Source organism: Ornithorhynchus anatinus, chromosome 12 (genome assembly GCF_004115215.2).
Source record: "Ornithorhynchus anatinus isolate Pmale09 chromosome 12, mOrnAna1.pri.v4, whole genome shotgun sequence".
NCBI classification, from domain to species: domain Eukaryota; kingdom Metazoa; phylum Chordata; class Mammalia; order Monotremata; family Ornithorhynchidae; genus Ornithorhynchus; species Ornithorhynchus anatinus.
The window spans coordinates 30,854,334-30,877,981 of NC_041739.1; the positions used below are offsets into that span (position 1 = coordinate 30,854,334).

The window sequence follows — 23,648 nt, forward strand, 5'->3', positions numbered from 1 at the left end:
CTTCTAAACAAAGAAGTGCAAAAATTAAAGCACAAAGAATAAGACAAATAGCAACCAAAGCAGCAGAGGCTTCCGTATTCAGCACCAAATGTCTTTGCACATGGACCTCCCAGTTTAAGAAGGAGAATTGAGACACAGAGCAGCACGGCCTAGTAGAAAGAACTTGGGCCCGGGAGTCCGAAGATCTTGGTCCGAATCCGGCTCTGCAAACGCTAGCTGTGGGACCTTGGGCAAGTCATTTCTCTGTGTCTCCGTTTCCTCAACTGCAAAATGGGGATTAAATACCTCTTCTTCCTCCTCCTTAAACTGTGAGTCCCTTGTGGGGCAGGGACTGTGTCCAACCTGATTCACTTGTATCTACCCGAGTGCTTAGAACAGTGCTTAACCAAAATAATTATAATAATAATAACGAGAAATTAAATGACTTGCTCAAGGCCACACAGCAGACAAGTAGTGGAGCCAGAATTAGAACCTAGGTTCTCTGAATCTCAAGCCTATATGCTTTCCACTAGGCAGTTCTGCTTCTCTAATTAAGATTCATATTTGGAATATTAAGAATTAGGCTGCAAGATTGGAGGACGGAGAGACTTCAATATGTTCCAATTAGGAAGCTCTACAGTAGCAACTGTCCCCAGACTTTAGCCCACGCCGGCTGTCCCCTGGGGTAAATAGGGAAGATGAAATTGATTTTTACAATCCACAAACCTTTTTGTTGACATTTTTCTCCCCGATAACCAGGACAGCATTTCCACTCCAAGGATGTGACTATCTTATGTTTCATTCTATAGATTGGGCGGGATATCTTTTGAAATCTGGTAATAACATAAATAAGGGAAAATAAAGGTCATATGTTTGTGATAGATGTTCACGTGTAATGCCACAGATTAGATTTGCAATAGACCTCGGCATCGAGTCTAATGAAACACAGGTACTCTACTCTGTATTTCCCCAGACAAACCCCAAGAAACAGTTGATGACCGTAATATTGTTCAGGTTTTAAAATAAGGAATTTGGATTATCTTTCTTAACCCAGCTACAGTTTCCCCATTTCCATTTTGAGAAATATCGATGGGGAGAATATTTGTGCCATTCATTACCCTCACTCTATTTCTCCTAATTTACGCAGCTGCCCCATCTCTGTTGAACTCTTTCTTTACCTTTTACCTTTCACTTTTTGAGACATTAAAGAAAAAGAAGAATCAGGAAATTTGGATCAAGATATCAGTGGCATTTATTGAGCTTTGCTGTGTGCAGAGCACTGTAGTAAGTGCTTGGGAGAATACAATATAACATAGTTGGTAGACACATTCCCTGACTACAACAAGCTTAGCATCTAATGCAAATTTAACTTGAAAATTCACTGAAAACTGTTCTGAAGACATAATATAGGCATTTACAAATCACTTTCAATTTTCCTATGGTCCTCCAACTAAGTGGGGCTGTATAGCTTCTGTCTTGGATCCAGAGCCATGGAGGTCAGAAAACAAAAATCTGAACAGTGAGTTGTCAGTGCTGAGTTTCCACTTTCCTGCACACAGCAGTCGTTAAGCATCACACTAGGGAAGCCTGAATGTCCAGGATTCTGCTGTTGCAGAGGAAAGGGGCAGTTTGAAGAGTGACTTCAGTAGACTATAGAATTGTACCCAACAAATGACACCCATTTTGCAGCCTGACACCCGCTTCATAAAAATTTGAGAGGAAAATATATAAAGGGAGCTCATTCAGAAGTAGAAAGAAGCAGGCAAGCAGGTGACAAGCCAACAGCACTATAATCAATTCCTCTACTCAGGTTCTCAATCGATCAGTAATTTTTTGGAGCACTTACTGTGTGCAGAGCACTGTACTAAGTACTCTGGAGAGTACAGTACAAACGATATTAAAGTCCCTCAAGGAGCTTACAGTCTAGAGGGGGTGACAGGTAGTAAAATAAACTATGGGTATGTATGAAAGTACTGAGGGACTGAGGGTGGGATAAATATCAAGAACTTAAATGGTACAGGTCCAAATGCATTGTGCTCAGGGGCTCATCTGTCCCTCTTGGTATTTAGCGCCTAGTGCCAGTGATCTGCACATAGTAGGAGCTCAATGAATACTTTTGATTGATTGATTATTCATTCCCTAGAAACTAGAAAGTACTGGGCAGACTTTTCGAAGTCTCCTAGCTTAACTGAGCGTGTGTGTGTGTGTGTGTGTGTGTGTGTGTGTTGAAAGAATTAAATAACTACACCTCACATTTTGAGCATTTGTCTTTCTTATGTGTAGAAGAATTAACTAGGATGAAAACCCAATTTGCCTCTGGAGGGGTGCTGACCCCTCTCCCAGTGCCAGCACTCTGGGCGGGCTGTGGAAGGGACAGGGCAAGGGAAGGGAGGTTAAATCCTGGACGTAGCTGGGAGCCACTCTCTCCTGGATTTGGGCAGCTGGGAACCACTGCCAGATCCCCACAAACACGGCCCGGTCCTATCCCCAAAGACCCTGGTCATTTCATCTTAACCCCTAGACTACAAACTCACTGTGGGGAGAGAGTGTGCCTATCATATTGTAATAATAATAATAATAATGGTATTTGTTAAGCACTTACTATGTGCCAAGCACTGTTCCAAGCGCTGGGGTAGATACAAGGTAATCAGGTTGTCCCACATGGGGCTCACAGTCTTCATCCTCATTTAACAGATGAAGTAAATGAGGTAAAGAGAAGTTAAGTGGCTTGTCCAAGGTCACACAGCAGACAAGGGGGGGAGCCAGGATTAGAACCTACATCCTCTGACTCCCAAGCCTGTGCTCTTTCCACTAAGCCACGCTGCTTCTCGTGGCTCGTGTGGCTGCTCTCTTGTACGCTCCCAAGCACTTAGTACGGGGCATTGCATTCGGTAAGCCCTCAATAAACACAATCGAATGAATGAATGCCTCACCTAAGAGAATGTCAGTCGGTCAATCAATCAATTGACCGGGTCACCGGGGACTACTGGGTCATTGAGGGGAAGGGACCGGGACGGGAAGAGCAGAGGGTGACAGACCTTTCTGCACAATCTGTACTTGTCCACCTGCAGGGCCTTGGTCCATTCTGGAAAGCAGTCTCTTGGTCCAACACCACTGTGGGTGAGAGTTGGGTATGCACATATGCACACCAATTCCTAGGGTAAAGAGAGAGAAAATTAGACACCAATCAGAAGGTGCTTTCATTTCATTAGATAAAAGATCTTATAAAATAACATTTTAAAATCTATTCGGCAGTTGGAAAGGAAAGTTAGTGAATGAGAGGATGGGTAGCGAAGAGAACATTGCAATAGCTGTGTATTGATAATTTTGTTCCCGTCTGTTAGACCGCTACAGTTAAACTGCAAGCTCCTTGAGGATGGTAAATTAGAGCTTTTTACCTCTATTGGATTCTTCCAGGTGTTTAGGAGAGTGCTCTGTACACAGTAATCAATCCTATTTATTAAGCACTGTACTATGCGCTTGGGAGAGTACAATAAAACGGCGTTTGTAGATGTGATCCCTGCCCACAAGGAGCTTACAATCTAGAGGAGTAGACAGATGTTACAATAAATTATGGAGATGCACATAAGTTCTATGGCTGAAGGAACGGTGAATACAAATCCAAGTGAGAGGGCAATGCAGAAGACCGAAGACGTAGGCGTAATGAAGACTTAATCATGGAAGGAATCTAGGAGGAGATGTGATTTTAATAAGCCTTCAAATGCGAGGAGGCTGTCTGAGAAGATATGAAGAGGAAGGTATTCCAGGTCAGAGCCAGGATGTGAAGGTGGGGTTGGAGGAGAGATAAACAAGATGGAGTCACACTGATTAGGTTGGTGTTAGAAGAGCAAAGTGATCCCGCTGGGTTGTAAAAGAAATCTGTGAGGAAAGATAGGAGGAGGCAAGGCGATTGAGTGCTTTGAAGACAATGCTAAGTAGTTTCCGTTTGATGCAGAGGTGGATGGGCAACCACTGGAGGTTCTTGAGGAGTGGGGAAACATGAACTGAACATTTCTTTCAAAAAATGAGCCGGGCAGCAGAGTGAAGAATGGACTGGAGAGGGGAGAGACAAGAGCCGGGGAGGCGGATGCAGTAATCAAGGTGGGACAGGATAAGTGGCTGGATCAGTGTAATAGCAGTAGTCACTGCATAATACTTGACTGTTATTATTAATAATAATCATGTTGGCATTTGTTAAGCACTTACTGTGTGCAAAGCACTGTTCAAAGCGCTGGGGAGGATACAAGGTGATCAGGTTGTCCCACGTGGAGCTCACAGTCTTAATCCCCATTTTACAGATGAGGGAACTGAGGCACAGAGAAGTGACTTGCCCAGAGTCACACAGCAGACAAGTGGCGGAGTCGGGATTAGAACCCATGACCTCTGATCCCAGACCGGGGCTCTTTCCACTGAACCACGCTGCTTCTCCGATTTAGGGGAAGCACCTTCCCACTTCTGTTTAGTTGGGAATTTTTTCCTAGGGTATTTTGATTTCAAGAATTATTGAACAGGGTGGAATGTGAGGAAATTGTGGTGAGCTGGAGCATGGAAGGCAACCCTGAGGGAGGGAAATGCTCAGGGGTGGGAAGGAAATCACCATTCTAATCCTCAAATCATTCCTTGAGTTCTTCCACTGTGATGTAGGCAGTACTAAGCCTTTAGGGATATAAAGAGAACAATTAATTAGACTTAGTTCCTTTCCTGAAGGGACTCACAGTCTCAGGAGAAATTAAACAGAGATGCAATTAATGATTTAACTTGAATATCAACAATTCAATAACTGGGAGAAGGAAGTGTTGTCCTTGGGCTGCCCAGTGAAAACCTACTCCACCCTCGATCTCTCTGTCCAGGACACAGCAGGTTTATTCTGAGGGCCTAAAGTTTATAAAGCCTCCAGCTATGCTCCACTCCCCTCTGCTCCAACAGTGGCCAGTTGGTCCTGCAGGGAAATGATAATTAATAATAATTATGGTGTTTTTTAAGCGCCCACTATAATAATGATGGTATTTGTTAAGGCTTACTATGTGCCAAGCACTGTTCTGAGCCCCAGGGTATATACAAGGTAATCAGGTCATCCCACATGGGGCTCACAGTCTTAATCCCCAATTTACAGATGAGGGAACTGAGGTACAGAGAAGTGAAGTGACTTGCCCAAGGTCACACAGCAGACAAGTGGCGGAGCTGAGATTAGGACCCATGACCTCTGACCCCCCAAGCCCATGCTCTTTCCACTAAGCCATGCTGTGCCAAACACTGTACGCTGGAAGGGAACTCCAAGCAGCTCAACCCCAGGACCACAGCCACCGCCCTTTACCTGTGTAGTCAGTCGATCACATTTATTGAGCATTTACTGTGTGCAGAGCACTGTACTAACCACTTGGGAGAATACAATATAGCAGACACGTTCCCTACTCACAATGAGCTTACAGTCCGTGTGCCCTTGAAAAAAGTGAACGCTCACCTGAGTGAATCATTTTAGTAAGAACTCCACAGAGGTTTCCATGAAATACTAATGGTTCTAAGTGGGTAAATAATGGGGTAAATCCACCCATTATTATCAGAGAGAGCTCAATTCTAGCCAAGGAGAGGCTAGGATGTAATAGAACTGCAAAATGGGGTTTCAATACCCGTTCTCCCTCCAACTTAGACTTAGAATGTCTTGTATCTTCTCCAGTGATTAGTACGGTGCTTGGCACATAGCAAGTGCTTAACAAATACCACAATTCTTCTTTATTAACCCCAAGAGAGCATAATCACATCCTGCCAAGAAGAGAGAAACTGCTCAGAGATCAACTCTTTTACCTTCATCCAACAGATAATGACACTCCCCTCCTTCAAAGCCTTATTGAAGGCACACTTCCCTCAAGAAGTCTTCCCTAAACTCTCCTTTCCTCTTCTCTCACTCCCTACTGAGTTGCCTAGACTCGATCCCCTTTTTCTGCAGAATAAATGGACTCCCAGCCCCACAGCACTTAGGTACCTATCTGTAGTTTCATTTATATTAATGTCTGTCTCCCTCTCTAGACTGAAAGCTCACCGTGGGGAGCGAGTGTGTCTGTTATAATGTGCAATCCCCAGCACTTAGTACAGCACTCTGCATAAAGCAAGCATTTAATAAATAAGATTGACTGTCGGGGTGACAGCCACAGCGATGCCTACGTCCAGGGGGAATCCAGACGTGTGGGTGGAGGGGGGTTAGTATCCTCAAGGTTGGGAGAGAAGGGAGGTAGTCAATTATATTTACTGAGGGCTTACTGTGTGCAGAACACTGTACTAAACACTTGGAAAAGTTCAATACAACAATATAACAGACACATCTGTTATATGTAGAGAAGCAGCGTGGCTCAGTGGAAAGAGCACGGGCTTTGGAGTCAGGGCTCATGAGTTTGAATCCCAGCTCTGCCACTTGTCGGCTGTGTGACTGTGGGCAAGTCACTTAACTTCTCTGTGCCTCAGTTCCCTCATCTGTAAAATGGGGATTAAGACTGTGAGCCCCACGTGGGACAACCTGATTCCCCTATGTCCACCCCAGCGCTTAGCACAGTGCTCGGCACATAGTAAGCACTTAACAAATAGCAACATTATTATTATTATTATATTACATCTCCTGCCCACACTGAGCTTACAGCCTAGAAAGGGAAACAGAAATTGATATAAATAGATTAGAGATATGTACATAAATGCTGTGGGACTGGGAGGGGGGATGAACAAAGTGGGCAAGTCAGGGTGACACAGAAGGGAGAGGGAGAAGAGGACTCAGTAAACACCCATGCAAATTAAATAATTTTATTTTTGGGAGCTACCAATCTGAATGCCTTTTAAAATTTTAATTTATATTAAGATCAACAGCAGGAAAATCTGTCGGGCCAAGTGTGGTATGAATTGCTCTATTTGTCAGGATTCTCCCTAAGAGGCTGTTTTCTGTAAATTAGCAATATGAAATTTTCCTAGACAATCTGGAATCTCCCATATGTGTCTGCACAGGGGCATATGCCAAGACAATATCATTTGCTTAATTGTTGGGAAAAACCTCCCAGCTATTTTGTCAAGTTCAATTTATATTCCATCCTATTATTTTTGACTTTGTGCCTTTCACGGTCATTTGCAAAATGTATAAATGCAACTAGCAATAATAACTGGAATTTAAAATCAGGACACAGCAAAACCACTAAAAATTGAAATGAATGTGTGCAATGGCATGCCGGTAATAATAATGATAATAATGACGATAATAACTGCGGTATCTGTTAAACTCTTACTATGTGCCAAACACGAGATGGATACGATCAGATCGGACTCAGTCCCTGTCCCGTTCGATGCTCACAGGTTTAAGGAGAGGGAAAATAGGTATTTAATCTCCATTTTACAGTTAGAGAAATTGAGGCACAGGGAAGTTTAGTGATCTGCCCAAGGTTATGCAGCAGGTGTGGCAGAGGTGGGATTAAAACTCAGGTCTCCCGACTACCAGTCCCCTGCTCTTTCCTCTACCTAAAACAGAAAAACAAAGAAATGCTCAGAAATGAATGATAGCCCATTAAACCTGCATTAAGAAATGAGAAATGAGTGGCCTGACAGGAGAAGACCTAAAGCAACCTTGAAGTACTTAGCATCTGCTAGGAATAATTAGCACTTCTTAGAACTGCATGTTGCACTCTAAAATGTCTGATTCCAATAGAGGATATGTTGCAGCGTGTGTGGTATTCTGGTGTTTTGGAAGACTGACTGAAAAACCCAACTCCCACAGTCCATCAGTCAGTGTGGTATTTACTGAGCATATATCCTGGGCCCTACACTGTAGTTGGTATTTGGGAGACTACAGCACAAGCACTAGACCTATTTTTTATGGTATTTGCAAAGTTCTTATTATGTTCGAGGCACTGTACTAAGTGTGTAGATACAAGGTAATCAGTTTGGATGCAGTCGCTTTGCCACATGGGGCTCGCCGTCTTAATCTCCATTTTACAGAGGAGGTGACTGAGGCACCGAGAAGTTAAGTGACTTGCCCAAAGTCACACTGCGGACAAGAGGTAGAGCTGGGATTAGAATCCAGGTCCTTCTGACTGCCAGGCCAGTATTCTAGCCACTAGGCCAAGCTGCTTCTTGAATTGAACTTAGATTAATAAGTAGGAGGAAGCAAAGAATATGCATAACACAAAATTAGATCCAGTAAGCAGAGATTTATAAAAAAAGGAATTATTTACAAACCATAACCTCCTTCTGCCACCCCATCAAAGAAATATAAGGATTTGCATAATTATGTGTCATGTAACTTTCTCCCTTTAGGATTGAAATTTACAGAGATAGCAAGATTTGGCCCACATGGAAAAGTGTCAGTCAAAGCTGAAAATTACAAAGACAGCAGATTTCAGTTAATGTGCTTAGCCCCATCTGCTAATACCTGGGAAATCAAACCCCAGCGTCACTTGAAAGAACCTGAAAGAAATGGTTCAAACTAAAGTAGTTCAGAACCCTAAAAGGCATTTCTCTCTACGGCCCAATGACTTCTGATCAGTCTAATGGAAGAAATATAGACAGAAAAAAAAAAGCACCAAAAAAAAAAACCTCACGAGTGTCACAATTAGGTATGTTACTGATGAAATAAGCTCATTTAAAAAGTTTAAATTGTGAACATTTGAAAATCAAATGATCTGAATATGGAGGTTGTAAAGTACAAAATAAAGCCTCGGAAAATAATGTGACAGAAAGTTGAGAAGCAAAGGCAGATACTCAATTTGCACAGAGGCTGTTTTAGCCTCCCGACCCTTTTACCTTGCACGGCCGATTAAAAACCGACGGGACCATTTGTGTTTCCATGGCAACCCAGCCAGAGGCTTCCGGTTTTGTAACAGACAGTCTGGCTTTCAACCAATCTGTCCCCTGTCTTGCATTGATATGGTGCAGGATGCTTTTATGACAGGTTATTTTTCATTTTCAACACCAAGCCTCCTTCCACTACAGAGTTCTGTGGCTAAAATGCAACACCAGAGGTTCAGTGAATCCCCCAGAGACATGCTCTAATATTCTGCATAATCAACTGCTTTGCTCTCCTCCCCCCCCCCCCATCGCAGCCCCACAGCACTTATGTACATATCTATAATTGTATTTATTAGTATTGATGTCTATCTCCCCACTCTCTAGACCGTAAACTTGTTGTGGGCAGGGAATGTGACAGTTTATTGCTGTATTGTACTCTCCCAAGAACTCAGTACAGTGCCCTGCATACAGTAAGCGCTAAATAAATATCCTTTATGGATTGATGGATGGATAGTCCATGTACTTAAGCTAAAATGGTGTACGTGACATCATCACTTTATTCGACACTCCTGCGTGATGTCATAAAGGTCCCTCTGTCTGCTATTTCCCAAGTGTCTTCAGGGACCACCTTTGGCTCTTTGCTATATGTGAGATTCCCTTTCAGTTGATCACTCGGTAATTGTTGAGCGCTTCTTGTGTGCAGAGCACTGTACTAAGCGCTTGGAAAAGTACAATACAATAGAGTTGGTTGACATGATTCCTGGCCACAAGGAACTTTTAGTCTACTGCAATGGCAAATTTCACTGAATATGTACAGCAACTAGAAAAAAAAAAAACCCCTCTCACACTGATTCTCCACGTGGCCTGAATGACCTGGAAAACAGAAAGATCTCAGAAACAGAAGAAACCTTTGGTCATTTCTATTGAATTCAGGAGTTTCAGGAAGCCAAGGGAACATTTATAACTGGAAAAGTGGGGATATGGCAGGGCCTTGAATTAAAAATGGAACCTTCTCCTTTTACCATGAATCTAATGCAGATGTTCTTTTTCCCAGTAGATCAGTCAGTAATCAGTCAGTTACCTGTGACCCTGAAACTGAATGAATTCCCTTGAGAGGCGATACCTAGTGCATTAATAAGTAGTCACTCCTGATCATTTTGCTTTCCCGTTGCATTTGCTTTTGAGCTTATGTTGGTTAGAACTCATTAAATTTCCAGCACACAGACATGCCCACACAAACGCATGTAAGTACACTCGCCTATACACACACTCAGAGTTTTAGCTCTTAATAAATATTTCAGAATAGCCAAGCATTTTCACTAGGCACCGGATATCATGTCTGCAGATGTCCATTATTTTTATAAAGTCTATGAACTTTATAGAGGGGTCTTGATATTCCCCGTATTTCTTTTGCAGTTGCCTTGCAGTAAAGAGCATATCTTCTGTGCCCTCCTGTGGTTTAAGGCTGTATCACAATTCAGGGAGATCATGGTTAACAATTTTGCCCCATTGGGGCCTAAAATATTCTGCCTTGAATCTTCCCAGAAAAAGAGAGCAGTGCAATCCACCATAGTTCCTTGTTTACACACAGACAGACGTAAACGCCCACAGAGACACATACATCTAAAGGCACTGTCTACTGACTGTTGATATTCAGCATAGCTCGAGCCCGGACTTGGGAGTCAGAGGTCATGGGTTCGACTCCTGCTCTGCCACTTGTCAGCTGTGTGACCGTGGGCGAGTCACCTAACTTCTCTGTGCCTCAGTTACCTCATCTGGAAAATGAGGATTAAGACTGTGAGCCTCACGTGGGACAACCTGATTACCCTGTATCTATCCCACTGCTTAGAACAGTGCTCTGCACATAGTAAACGCTTAACAAATATCAACATAATTATTATTATTATTTACCATCTGTGTAACCAAGGCAGTAAGCACCAATTAACAAATAATAATTACTATTATTATACTCATTAAGCACTTACTGTGTGCCAAAACCCATTCAAAGCACTGGGGTACATAAGAGTTAATCGGGTTGGACAAAGTCCCTGTCCCTCATGGGACTCACACTCTGAATCTCCATTTTACAGATGAGCTAAGTGAGATCTGGAGAAGTTAAGTAACTTGCTCAACGTCAAACAGACGTGTGGAGGAGCGGGGATTAGCACCCAGGTCCTTCTGACCCCCGGGCCCGTGCTCTACCCACCTAATCCATGCTGCTTCTCTTCTGACTGTGGGGTGAGAGGGGTGAGAAGCACTAGGACAGCAAACTCATTTTGTGCGGCTGATCACTGTGTTGTATCTGCAAGCCTGAAATAGTTGGCAGGCCGTGAGAAGCACTAGGATGGCAAACACATTTTGTGAGACTGTAAGCTCGTCTGTGTCTGTTATTTGTTCCAAGAGCTTAGCACAGTGCTCCGCACACAGTAAGTTCCCAATAAATAAGAATGACTGACTAATCAGTCAGTGTGTTGTATTTGCAAGGATGAAAGAGTTCATTCATTCAATAGTACTTATTGAGCGCTTACTATGTGCAGAGCACTGCACTAAGCGCTTGGAATGAACAAGTCGGCAACAGATACAGTTCCTGCCGTTTGACGGGCTGACGGTCTAATCGGGGGAGACGGACAGACCAGAACGATGGCGATAAATAGAGTCGAGGGGAAGAACATCTCGTAAAAACAATGGCAACTAAATAGAATAAAGGCGATGTACAATTCATTAAAATAAATAGGGTAAAGAAAATATATCCAGTTGAGCAGACGAGTACAGTGCCGAGGGGATGGGAAGGGAGAGGAGGAGGAGCAGAGGGAGATGGGGGGAAAGGAGGGTTAAGCTGCGGAGAGGTGAAGGGGGGGCAGGAGAGGGAGTAGAGGGAGAAGGGGAGCTCAGTCTGGGAAGGCCTCTCGGAGGAGGTGAGTTTGAAGTAGGGTTTTGAAGAGGGGAAGAGAATCAGTTTGGCGGAGGTGAGGAGGGAGGGCGTTCCGGGACCGCGGGAGGACGTGGCCCGGGGGTCGACGGCGGGATGGGCGAGACCGAGGGACGGTGAGGAGGTGGGCGGCGGAGGAGCGGAGCGTGCGGGGTGGGTTGGCAGGCCATCTCGTGATTCTAATCGTGCAGAATCCAGAAAGTGTTGAGGAGTTCAGGTTAACCAAACTCTGGTTAAAGTCAAGCAGTGGGATGGAAGAAACAGAAAGCAAGGCAATCAGTGCTGATATTTAGGATGGTAAAGCTGAGGGGAAATAATTGAAAAGTCAGTGGGACATGAACCAATAGGTAAAACACCACTTTAGTGTAGGAATGTAACTAACAGAGCACAAAACACCACCCAATTAGTCAATCATTTAATTGCTTATAATAAGCACTTTACTGTGTTGCAGAGCACTGTACTAAACGGTTGGGAGAGCACGATACAACGGAGTTTGGTAGACACATTCCCCGCCCACGAGAAGCAGCGTGGCCTAGCGGATTGAGCACAGACCCGGGAGTCAGAAGGACCTGGGTTCTAATTCCAGCTCCGCCACTTGTCTGCTGTGTGACCTTGGGCAATTCACATCACTTCTCTGAGCCTCAGTTACCACCTCTGTAAAATAGAGATTAAGACGGTGAGCCCCATGCGGGACAGGGACAGTATCCGATTTGCCCGTGTCCATCCCAGCGCTTAGTACAGTGCCTGGTACATAGTAAGTGCTTAACAAATACCACAATTATTATTATTATTTGTGTGTGGCAGACTGGAGCTTAAGCCAGTAAATACAGAGTGAATTCAGAGAGAGGGCGAGTGATCGACTTCCCAGGCAGACAGGAGAGGATTATTGTGCAGTTGGTTCTCCCTCACTGCATTCCTGGCAATCTGCTAGGACTGAGCTCAATATGCTTTCTTATTTAACCACCTGAATCAACATTTCCAGATCCTAGTGTTCAACCCAGTGTCAACTGCCCCAGGAAAGCCAATAGTCCATTTAATGGGTCAACAAAATGGTTGGCAGATAGTTCATCGCTGTGACAGACTGTACCAACCCCTTCTCTTAACCTCTGACCATTTGTGACTCTGTCAGCTCCTCTTGGGGCATTTGGTTTCTTCAGATTCCTGGACAGTTCACTCAGTGCTATTGTGTGGCATTTGTTCTAAGCGCTGGGGTAGATACAAGTGAATTAGGTTGGTCAAGGTCTTTGTCCCATATGGGGCTCACAGTCTAAATAGGAAGGAGAACAGAACTGAGGCACAGAGAAGTTAAGCGCCTTGTCCGACGTCACCCAGCAAGCAATTAGCAGAGCCAGGAGTAGAATCTGGCTGCTCTGACTCCCAGGCCTGGTCTCTTTCTACTAGCTCATCCTGTTTCTCAGAACAAATATTTGACTAACGCATTTTGGTTTGAACACAACGGCGCAACTATCTGGATAAATTGTACTGTATGTTGTAATAGGTATGTATTTTATAAATATACATAGTATATATATATATACACGCATATTATACCAAACAATTATTTTTATTTAGTGCTTACTATGTGCAGACCACTGTAGTAAGTGCTTGGGAGAGTACTATATATATATGGGTGTGTGTGTAAGTGCGTGTGTGTGTATATGTATATATACTTGACTTCAACTTTGAAGAAGTCACCGCTGATAATGAAATTTACCCATTAGCAAACCGATGATGTGAAACGGTTGTATAAATGTCTTTAGATGAATGAGGGAATGAATGTGGTACCCATAATTTCCAGAAGATGTCAACCTCTTCCAGTTGCAGGGCCGTATGATGGGCAGATACCGGACAGCTGTGTGCATTTCAAATGAAATGAACTTACTTTCAAACGAAAGGTGTTTTTCTGAAATCCTAAGCAAACGATAGTCTGCTCTGCTATCTTCATACGATGTTTTAAAACTTTTTTTGGTAACTGTGTTTGGTTAAAGTGACAATCAATCCGTGGTATTTATTAAGCACTTTCTGTGTGTAGAGCCCTGAACTAATTACTTGGAAGAGTAATCCGTCAATTGTATTTATTGAGTGATAAATATGATTGAATGAATGAATGAACTGAACACTCTGTGTGCAGAACACTGTACTAAGCACTTAGAAGAGTACAGTATAACAATAGTCACATTCTCTGCCCACCAATTAATCAATCATATTTATTGTTTACAATGTGCAGAGGGCTGTTATTAGCGCTTGAAAAAGTACAACACAACAATATAACAGACACATCCCCTGTCCACAGTGAGTGTACATGCTAGAGGGGGAGTTTACTGTCTAGAGTGGGTACAGTAATTAGACACAGTGACCACCACTTTGGTAGAAAATGATGTAAAGTCAATAGGATAACTGATCACCTGGCTTTATATGCCAGTCTGGTTTTCACCTGGTCTAGTCCTTGTCCAATATGAACTCAGCACTAGACTTTTTTATGTCCAGTATTTTCCTTTTAAGCATCCAGCCCGCTACCCAACTCTGGCTCCTCCCGTAAGGTCTTCGTCTCCCATGGTCATACGAACCTCGGAAAGGACAGCGGTGATTCTGGACAAGTGGAGGAGTTAGGGATTCCCCAGGGAGAAATGTTCTGGGTTCAGGGAAGCTTGGAGCACTTCCACTAAATACTGCAGCACTTAGCACAGTGGTTTGCACGGAGTAAGGGCTCAATAAATACCATTGATTGATTAAATGCGGGTGGCATTATCCCATTTCCTTTTGCATCCGTCATCAAGCATAGGTGGCATTTATTGAGCACATACTACGTGCAGAGCAGTGTATAAAGCAGCTGGGAGAGTACAGTGCAATAGAGTGGACAGACACGTTCCCCGCCCACAATGAGCTTACATTCTAGAGACTTTGGTATTACGTCCATCACAGTGTCCAGTATCCTGAGGCTGCTAGTGGCCATCCTATATCAAATAATTAATCAACTAGTAAAATAATATTGAGCAACTACATGGACAGAGTAACTGTAATAAGAACTTGGGAGGGTACAGTAGAATTCTTTACATGACTCCCATCATTAAGGAATTTACAATCTAGAGAGGGAGACATTAATAAATTGCAAATAGAAAGTAGTAATAGAGTATATTAGATATATAAACAACTGCTTAAAAGGTTATAAGTTTTTATTTTCCATGGTATTTGCTGTCAGGCAGTCGGTCGTATTTATTGAGTGCTCACTGAGTACAGAGCACTGTACTAAGCAGTTGGGAGAGTACAATATAACAGGCACAGTCCCTGCATATGCCCGGCACTGTACTAAGCACTGGGGTAGATACAAACTAATCAGGTTGGACACTGTCCCCTTCCTACATGGGGCTCACTGACTTGATCCCCATTTTGCAGAGGCAGTAACTGAGGCACAGAGAAGCAAAGTGACTTGCCCAAGGTCACGCAGCAGACATGTGGCAGAGCTGGGATGAGAACCCAGGTCCTTCTGACTCTGAGCCCATGCTCAATCCACTAGCCGAGCTCAAGTGCTTAGGTGGCTCAAAGGGTTTATCTGGCATTTTGTGGGAGGTTAAAAATTAATCTAAGAAGGCCTTCTGTGGGAGAAGTGACTTCAGAAGGTCCTTGAAGTGTGAGAAGAGCTGTGGTCTGTCGGATGTGAAAGAGAAGGGGTTGTCAGGCAGGAAGGAGGGAGGAATTAAGAGCTCGGTGCTCAAGAGTTGAGAATGAGGCTCAGTGAATAGGTTAATTTAAGAGTGTGAAGTGTAATGAAAGATGCATTTATCCCTCGCTCTTCCTTTCTAACTCATCTATCCCTTAGCCCTCAGGCTCCCCACTCAGACTGTACTTCCCATAACTGTGGCATTAGTAAGTGCTTCTTATGTGCCAAACCGGATACTAAGTGCTGGGGCAGATACAAGAAAATCGGATCGAACGCTACCCCTTTCTCACAAGGGGTTCACCGTCTAATGGGGAGGGAGAACCGGCTCTTAATCTCCATTGTAAACATGAGAAAACGAGGCGTAGGGAATTTAACTGACTTCCCCAAGGTTATTCAGCAAGTAAGTGGTAGGCTGGAATTAGAACCCAGATCCTCAGACTCCCAGATTTGTGTTCTTTCCACTAAGCCTTGCAGAAATGGCCTGTTCCCTGTCAAATCAACTAAGAAATAATTTAGATTTTTGCCTCAGCATCCGAAACCCTGAGCAAGGAGAGAGAGCCCAAGCCACTATGCATTTTTCTCCCTCTCTCTCTCTCTCTCTCTCTCTCTCCTTGGTCCCCAATTAAAGAGCCCATAGAATTTAGCTCCCAGGCATCTGTCCCATGCAAGGTCTTACTGGGAACAGGATAAGGGATTCAAAGTAAGGTGTTTCTAAATGAGCTTCTTCGCCGGCCATTTCAGTCCTGAAAATGAACAAAAAGATCGCTGTATTCGGGACCATCACTGTCCTTTCCGCTTAGAATAGCAGCCGAGGCCATGTTTTTATCTTATTGGTCGCACTGATGATCTAGTCATAATAGGTTACCAATCAATCATATTTATTGAGCACTCACTGTGAGCAGAGCACTGTACTTGGAAGAGGGAAATAAAACAGTTGGTAAACACGTTCCCTGCCCACGGTGTAGACAGTGTTGGTAGTCAACATTCTCTGCTTATTGAGATAGGTATAAGATAATTGAACACATTGTCACTCCCACACGGGGCTCACAGTCTTTGAGATAGAGAAAACAGGTGACTTAACCCCATAGCACGGATGAAAAATTGGAAGCAAAATTGGTTCAGAGGCTACCTTAAGGTCACCCACAGGCCAGTGGCGAGCTGAAATGAGAACTCAAGCTCCCGGGTTTCCAATCTCTTGGCTTTTTCACTCAGCCATGTTTCACAAGGATGAAGAAAGTCTTTTTTTTAGTAGTATTTGTTAAATGCTTATTTGTTGGAGTTTCCTATTCATCAGGGGTAAAGAGTCCTGGCCAGAGGGACAGAAGGAGGATGGAAGGCTATAAGCTCCTCCTCAATCAGTCAGTCAATCATATTTATTGAGCATTTATTTTGCGCAGAGCACTGTATTAAGCGTTTGGAAGAGTACAATATAACAATATAAAGGCACATTCCCTGCCCACAATGAGTTTGTAGTCTAAAGGGACGGGGTCTAGACTGTAAGCTCCTTCTGGGCAGGAATTAATCAACCAACCAATCAATGGCATTTACTGAGTGCTTAGCATGTGTAGAGCACTCTACTAAATGTTTCGACACGTTCCCCGCTCAAATAAGGTCTACCAAGTGCTTAGTCCAATGCTCTGCACACAGTAAGCACCCAATAAATACCACCGATTGATAGGAGGCCCAAAACTCTCTTTCATACATAGATAGGGTCACAGAAGTCACAACACGAATCAGGGAACTTGCAGGGGCAGGAGCAAGCTCTAGCTGAAGTCGGCAGAAACCACAGGACGACTGAAGGCCGTCTCACTCGGCTGGCTTCTCCTGAGTTGGAACAGAGCACTGTTTTGGAATGCCGCTGAAGCTCAGTCGAGGCAAGGCTTGGGCTCTAATTCCTTGTGCTGTGCAGAGTTCCCTAGCTACTTGCCCCAAAGTGGATTCAAACTCTGTGGCCCAATTAACTTTTAAACCAGATTCCCAGAAGCCTTGCTCCCCTCTTCCTCAAACCCCACCCAGGAATCTGGCACTGGGAAAATCAGTCTGGCTTGCCAGAAGTTATTGAATCTTGGTCCCACAGGAGCAAAGCGGAAGAGGTTTAGGGGTGAGAAAGGACTTAACCTATATCATTTTGTATTGTCTGCTTTAAAAATAACTCAGTGGGTTTTTTTTGATGGATGAAAGCATTTTAAAAATAAAGGGCAGACTCTCATCCCAGACGACCATTCAAGGGTAAAGCACTATAAAATTTTTCAGTTAAATTCAGTTGCTGTACGATCAATACAAAAGTAATGTTACAGTCCCCATCGTAGGTCACCACACAGTGAAGATGAGACTAATGTCTTATAGTGCCTTGAGTCTCCAAATGCAGGTGGAATTGTTTCTGTTTTTTGAATTTTGATAGTTTTTGCGGGAGAAACCTCAGTGAAAAATCCAATGTCATCTTTGTATTCTACTAAAATGTGGGTTTAATGAATCATATTCTCGCCTCTTCCACCCTCCCTGGGAAAGAGAATTGGGGCCGAGGAAGGCACGCTTGCCACTGGAGAGTGAGCGCTGGGGGAGATACAAGTGAATTAGGTTGGATACAGTCTCTGTCCCGCATGGGGCTTACAGTCTAGGTAGGAGGGAGAACAGGAGAAATGTGGTAGGAAGAAGTAAGAAGGACTTACCCAAGGTCACACAGCAAGTATTTGGCAGAGCCTGGATTAGAACCCAGGTCCTCTGACTCCCAGGCCTGTATTCTTTCCACTAGAGAAGCAGCGTGGCTCAGTGGAAAGAGCACAGGCTCAGGAATCAGAGGTCATGGGTTCTAATCCCAGCTCCGCCACCTGTCAGCTGTGTGACTTGGGGCAAGTCACTTGACTTCTCGATGCCTCAGTTACCTCATCTGTAAAATGAGGATTAAGACTGTGAGCCTCAAGTGGGACAACCTGATTACCCTGTATATACCCCAGTGCTTAGAACAGTGCTCGGCACATAGTAAGCGCTTTACAAATACCAACATTATTATTAGGTCGTGCTGCTTTTCCCAAGGGCTGACTATGAGCCAGGCACTGTACTAAGCGCTGGGGTAGATACAAGCTAGTGGGGTTGGACACAGTCCCTGTCCCACATGGTGCTCACAGTCTTACAGATTACAGATAAGGGAACTGAGGCACGGAGAAATTAAGGATCATGCAGCGGACAAGTGGCAGAGTTGGCATTAGAACCCAGGTCCTCTGTCTTCCAGGCCTGTGCTCTCTCCACTAGGCCACGTTACTTCAATCGATCAATCGATCTATCAATTGCATTTATTCCTAATGCTCACTGTGGGCAGAGGACTATATTAAATGCTTGGGAGAGTACAATATAAACGAGTCGGAAGACACATTCCCTGCTCACAATGAGCTTGCAGTCTAGACTCAGCGGTGTCTTCTTTGAATATGAAGGACAGCTACATAGGATCTAATATTCTATTCCAGGGAAAATGACTTGGACATTAGGGGAAAATCCTAATTTGATTTGTGATTTTGGAAATTCTCAATAATAACTGTGGTATTGGTTAAGTCCCTACTATGTGCTAAGCACTGTACTTAGCCCTGGAATGCATACAAGATAATCAGGACCCACATGGAATTCTAAGTAGGAGGGAAAACAAGTATTGGATCCCCATTTTGCAGATGAGGGAACTGAGGCAAAGAGAAGTTAAGTGACTTGCCCAACATCAGAACAGATATTGAATGCCCATTTTGCAGATTAGGGAACTGAGGCACAGAGAAATGAAGTGACTTGCCCAAGGTCAAAACAGGTATTGAATCCCTATTCCGCAGATGAAGGAACTGAGGTACAGAGAAGTTAAATGACTTGCCCGGAGTTACACAACAGGGAAATGATGGAACCAGGATTAGAACACAGGCCCTCCGACTACCAGCCCTGGCCATTGCTCTTTTCCACTAGCCAACCTGCCTCCCACCTAAAAAAATACAAATCCTGGTCCATATCACTTCTCAAGTTAGCAATTCTTTGCTCAGATTCCAATTAAAAGTTTTTACCAGAACAGGGCTTTCTGATATATCAGTTCTAGTGGACCCACTCAATAAGTTACCCATGTAGTGCTCACCTCCAGTTAAAGGAGTACATTTAGAGACCCAGAGTACGTTGCTCAACGGCTATAAGCCATCCCTACGTACATTAGTACCAAGCAAAGATTAAAGTGATAAAAACTTTTCTTACTTTCCTCTGGTCGTTTCAAATCCGGGATTTTTGAAGTTTGTGCTTTGGGGGCCGACACCGTTGGGCCTCCTGCCAGTGCCGAGGTATGTCTGCTGGGGAGATCGATTTCCCCTTGCTCCCGGCAAATTTTCTGTCTCTTCTCCTTGAATAAGTTGCTTTCTAGAAAAGCTCTCCAGAAACTGGCGTGTCCTATCGGATAAGCCGGCTGCCTCTGGTCCTGCTGGGCTGCTCCCGGGCTCCAACCTGGATTGGGTTGGAGGGAGAAATGGTTGTAACTTCAGCATCCCTGCCTGAGAAAGCCGATCCTTAACCTTCTCTGAAGGTGGCAGGGTTGGTCCGGAAGACGGTGCTCGGGCTGGACTTGACTGTGAGAGAACTGGAGTAGATTTCTGGAGAGTTCCCGGTGGTGTGCTTGTTTGCGCTCTTTGCGGAACCTCGGAAGACCCGGTCATCCCTTGGGGGCCTTGCGTTTGAAGAAGAGGTGTTGAGACAGGTGAGGTTTTTGCTAGGAAATGCTCTTCCTGAGGAGCAGTCCAGGACTGGGTAGTACTGCCTGCCCTCAAGTCACTACTCCACAGACATGGAAAAAGCACAAAGAGACACAGTCCCTTCATGCTGCCTCTTTACAGTGGGCCCAAGATGTCTCCTAGGTATCTCTCCGGCGAAAAAAAAAACATCCAGCTTCTCCGGCAACTGTTTTTCCAGTGAACCTGAATAGACGGGTTTATGCCAATTTGAGTCTGTGGAAGAGGAAGCCAGTTTTCATGTTTCAAAATGGATGGAGGAAATCCAGTTTCCTGTTTCTGTGGACTCCTTTGCAACCTATGACCCCCTGGGAGGACAGCTGCCTTGCACCCTTAGGGGAAGGGACCAGAAACTAAAGATTAATGGGGTACAGGATCACCAGGGGCAACTATGAAAACCAAGAAATGACTTTCCTATGACATAAATCCCTCACTGCCTTGCCTCTTCTAGGAAATTATGGAATTTGGTTCCACCATGGAATGTGAAATTTCACTCTTATTAAAAGTATTGTGGCACCTTCTAGTTAATCTTCCACTCTTTCTCACCTCCGCTCTCTGGTGGGAGAAACCTTTCCCCTTACCTTGCTGGAGAACTCCCTCTTTCAGCCCAGTGGAGTGAGCTTACTCTGGCTCATGTCTCCCCAGGCACCAAATACAACCAAGGAGCAGGGAACAGGTGGCGTTTTGTCTTCGTAATCGATCAAAAGTATATACCGAGCACTGACTCCGTGTGCCGTACATTGTACACTTTACACTGTATTAAGATGTTGGGCGAGTACAATGTACCAGAGTTATATAGGCAGCGTGGCCTAGTGGATAGAGGATGGGCCTGGGAGCCAGAAGGACCTGGTTTCTAAACCCAGCTCTGCCATTTCTCTACTGTGTGACTTTGGTCAAGTCACTTCACTTCTCCGTGCCTCCGTTACCTCATCTGTAAAATGGAGACTGAGACTGTGAGTCCTGTGTGGGACATGGACTTTGTCCAACCTGATTAGCTTGTTCATTCATTCGTTCAATCATATTTACTGAGTGCTTACTGTGCACACAGCACTGTACTAAGCTCTTGGGAGAGTGAAATATAACAATAAACAGATATATTCCCTGCCTGCAATGAGCTTATATTTACCCCAGTGCTTAGCACAGTGCCTGGCACACAGTAAGTGCTTAACAAATACCAAAATATATATATATATATATAAAAGAGATATAAAAATAATAATTGTGGTATTTTTAAGCACTTATCTAATGTGCCAAGTACTGTACTAAGTGGTGGGGTGGATAGAAGCAAATCGAACTGGACACAGCCCTTGTCCCACATGGAGCGTACAGTCTCAATCCCCATTTTACAGATTAGGAAACTGAGACCCAAAGAAGTGAAGTGCCTTGACCAAAGTCACACAACAGACAAGTGGCAGAGCCAGAATTAGAATCCGTAAACTTCCGACTCCCAGGCCCGAGCTCTATCCACTACACCATGCTGCTTTCCTTGGTACAGCACGAGAATGAGGCGAACGATAGTGATCGAGCCCACGGGAGCGACAGAGCAAGACATACAGACATCTGGAAGAGGTTCCCGCCGGCAACAACAACCCAGGCTGACGGGCGCTCCTCGGGAATCTTCAGGGACTCCCCTTCATCGGACAACAGATTTCACTAGGCCCCAGGTCCCCGATCTGTTGGCTGTTGAATTGATCTGTAATTTATTTATTTATATTATTGTCTATCTTCCCACTCTAGACTGTGAGCCCATTATGGGTCGGGAATAGGTCCGTTTATTGTTACACCGTACTCTCCCAAGTATTTAGTACAGTGCTTTGCACACAGTAAGCTCTCAATAAATACCACTGGCTGACCGACTGTGGAGGACCCCCAGGCTCCTTTAGCAGCAATGAGCTTCTCACCGCAGCAGCGTCCCCTCTGAGAGTCAGTCACACCGGTCACCATGATGCCAGCCATCGGCAGGCTGCTTGGAGGAAGCTGGTCAGCTGTTTTGCCCCGAAGGCTGCGGTTGTCTCGACGAAGCTCCGTGAGGGCGGGGATTGTCTCTCTTTATTGCTGAATTGAACATTCCGAGTGCTTAGTACAGGGCTCTGCACACAGTAAGCGTTCAATAAATACAATTGAATGAATGAATGAATGATGTGAGCTTGGGCAGCGGTGAGGACGAGCCAGGGTAAAGCCTCGTTGTTGAACAGCTCCTGCTTCTCTGTCTCAGGGTGACTGGGAGGGAGGGCAAGGATGCGCCAAAGACGGCGATCCAGGGGTTCTGACAAAATGCAGAAAGTATCCTTTAGTGCCTGCCGAGAGCAGCTATGCGTCCCCCCGTTTCACACCCTGTGCCGTGCCCACGGCCTCTGACTGCTTCAGTGTAAACATCTCTAGGGTAGTTTTTTGTGCTTTGTCCAAATGGGTCATGGTCATTTCCCAGTATCCAGTGACATGGGATGTTTTTCCACCCTTCTGCTTGTTCCAGCTGTTCGTAACAGTTCCTTTCCCTTGTGGGATGTTTTCTCAGCCCTTCCTGCCCTGATATATTGACGAGGGGGAAACGTAGCCCCGGCTTTACAATACGGTGCCTGAAACCAGACTCGAGTGGAAGCCGTGTTGACCTCAGGGGAAGGGCCAAGGCCCAGGGCACACGGCCCAGGGCACACGGCGGTCAGCAGCCCTGCCTTCGCCGGACCCAACTGGCCTCCCAGAACATGCCAGTCCTACCACCCGCCAACCCTACAAAATATGCATTCTTCTCTAAGTCTCCTTGTCTCTGCCACTTGACTGTAAGCTCCTTGAACAGGGCGACTGGCCTACTTTTATTATAGGCTCCAAAGGACCTAGTACTATCCTCTGCCCACAGTAGAGGCTCAGTTCATGCATTCATTCATTCGATCGTATTTATTGAGCGCTTACTGTGTGCAGAGCCCTGAACTGAGTGCTAGGGAGAGTACAACAATATGACAGACACATTCCCTGCCCCACAAAGAGCCCAGTAAATACCGATCCCTTTAATGACGGTATTTGTCAAGCACTGTTCTAAGCTCTGGGGTAGGTACAAGCTAGTCAGATGATAATAATGATAATAAATAATTCTTAATATATTAAATATACTATAGAATAATACTATTATGGTATTTGTTAAGCACTTATTGTGTGCCAGGCACTGTAGATTGGTCACAGTCCCTGTTCCGCATGAGGATCACGGTCATAATCCCCATTTCACAGATGAGGTAGCCGAGACTCAGAGAAGTTAAGTGACTAGCCCAAGGTCACACAGCAGACAAGCGGAAGAGCCAGGATTAGAACCAAGTCCTTCTGACTCCCGGACCCGTGCTTTATCCACTAGGTCATACTGCTTCCCCAAGTAAATCTGCTTCCTTTAGACTACTCCTTGTTGTGGACACAGATCGTGACTACCGATTCTTTTGCACGGTAATTCCCCAACTACCTAGTACAGTGCTCCACACACAGTAAATGCTCAATGAATACCATGGATGAATTGATCGATGAAGCTAATAATGATGGCGTGATGATAATTCTCTTTCTGTGGATTCTATGAAGCGGTGCATGGTCATATTCAGGTCTTCTTCTGTACATG

At 44.6% G+C, this 23,648-nt stretch overlaps 1 protein-coding gene across 1 annotated transcript in view; it reads right to left on the reverse strand.

Moving 5' to 3' along the window:
* Window positions 1-20,275, reverse strand: part of MMRN1 (multimerin 1) — a 38,539-nt gene extending 18,264 nt beyond the window's left edge. Inside the window, exons 1-3 of the mRNA XM_007670176.3 lie at window positions 19,533-20,275; window positions 3,018-3,134; window positions 706-812 (exon numbers count right to left, since the gene is read on the reverse strand). Coding sequence (XP_007668366.2) covers window positions 706-812; window positions 3,018-3,134; window positions 19,533-20,146 — 838 coding nt within the window. The 5' untranslated portion in view covers window positions 20,147-20,275. The remainder of the gene's footprint in view (window positions 1-705; window positions 813-3,017; window positions 3,135-19,532) is intronic.
* Window positions 20,276-23,648: the final 3,373 nt, after the last annotated feature.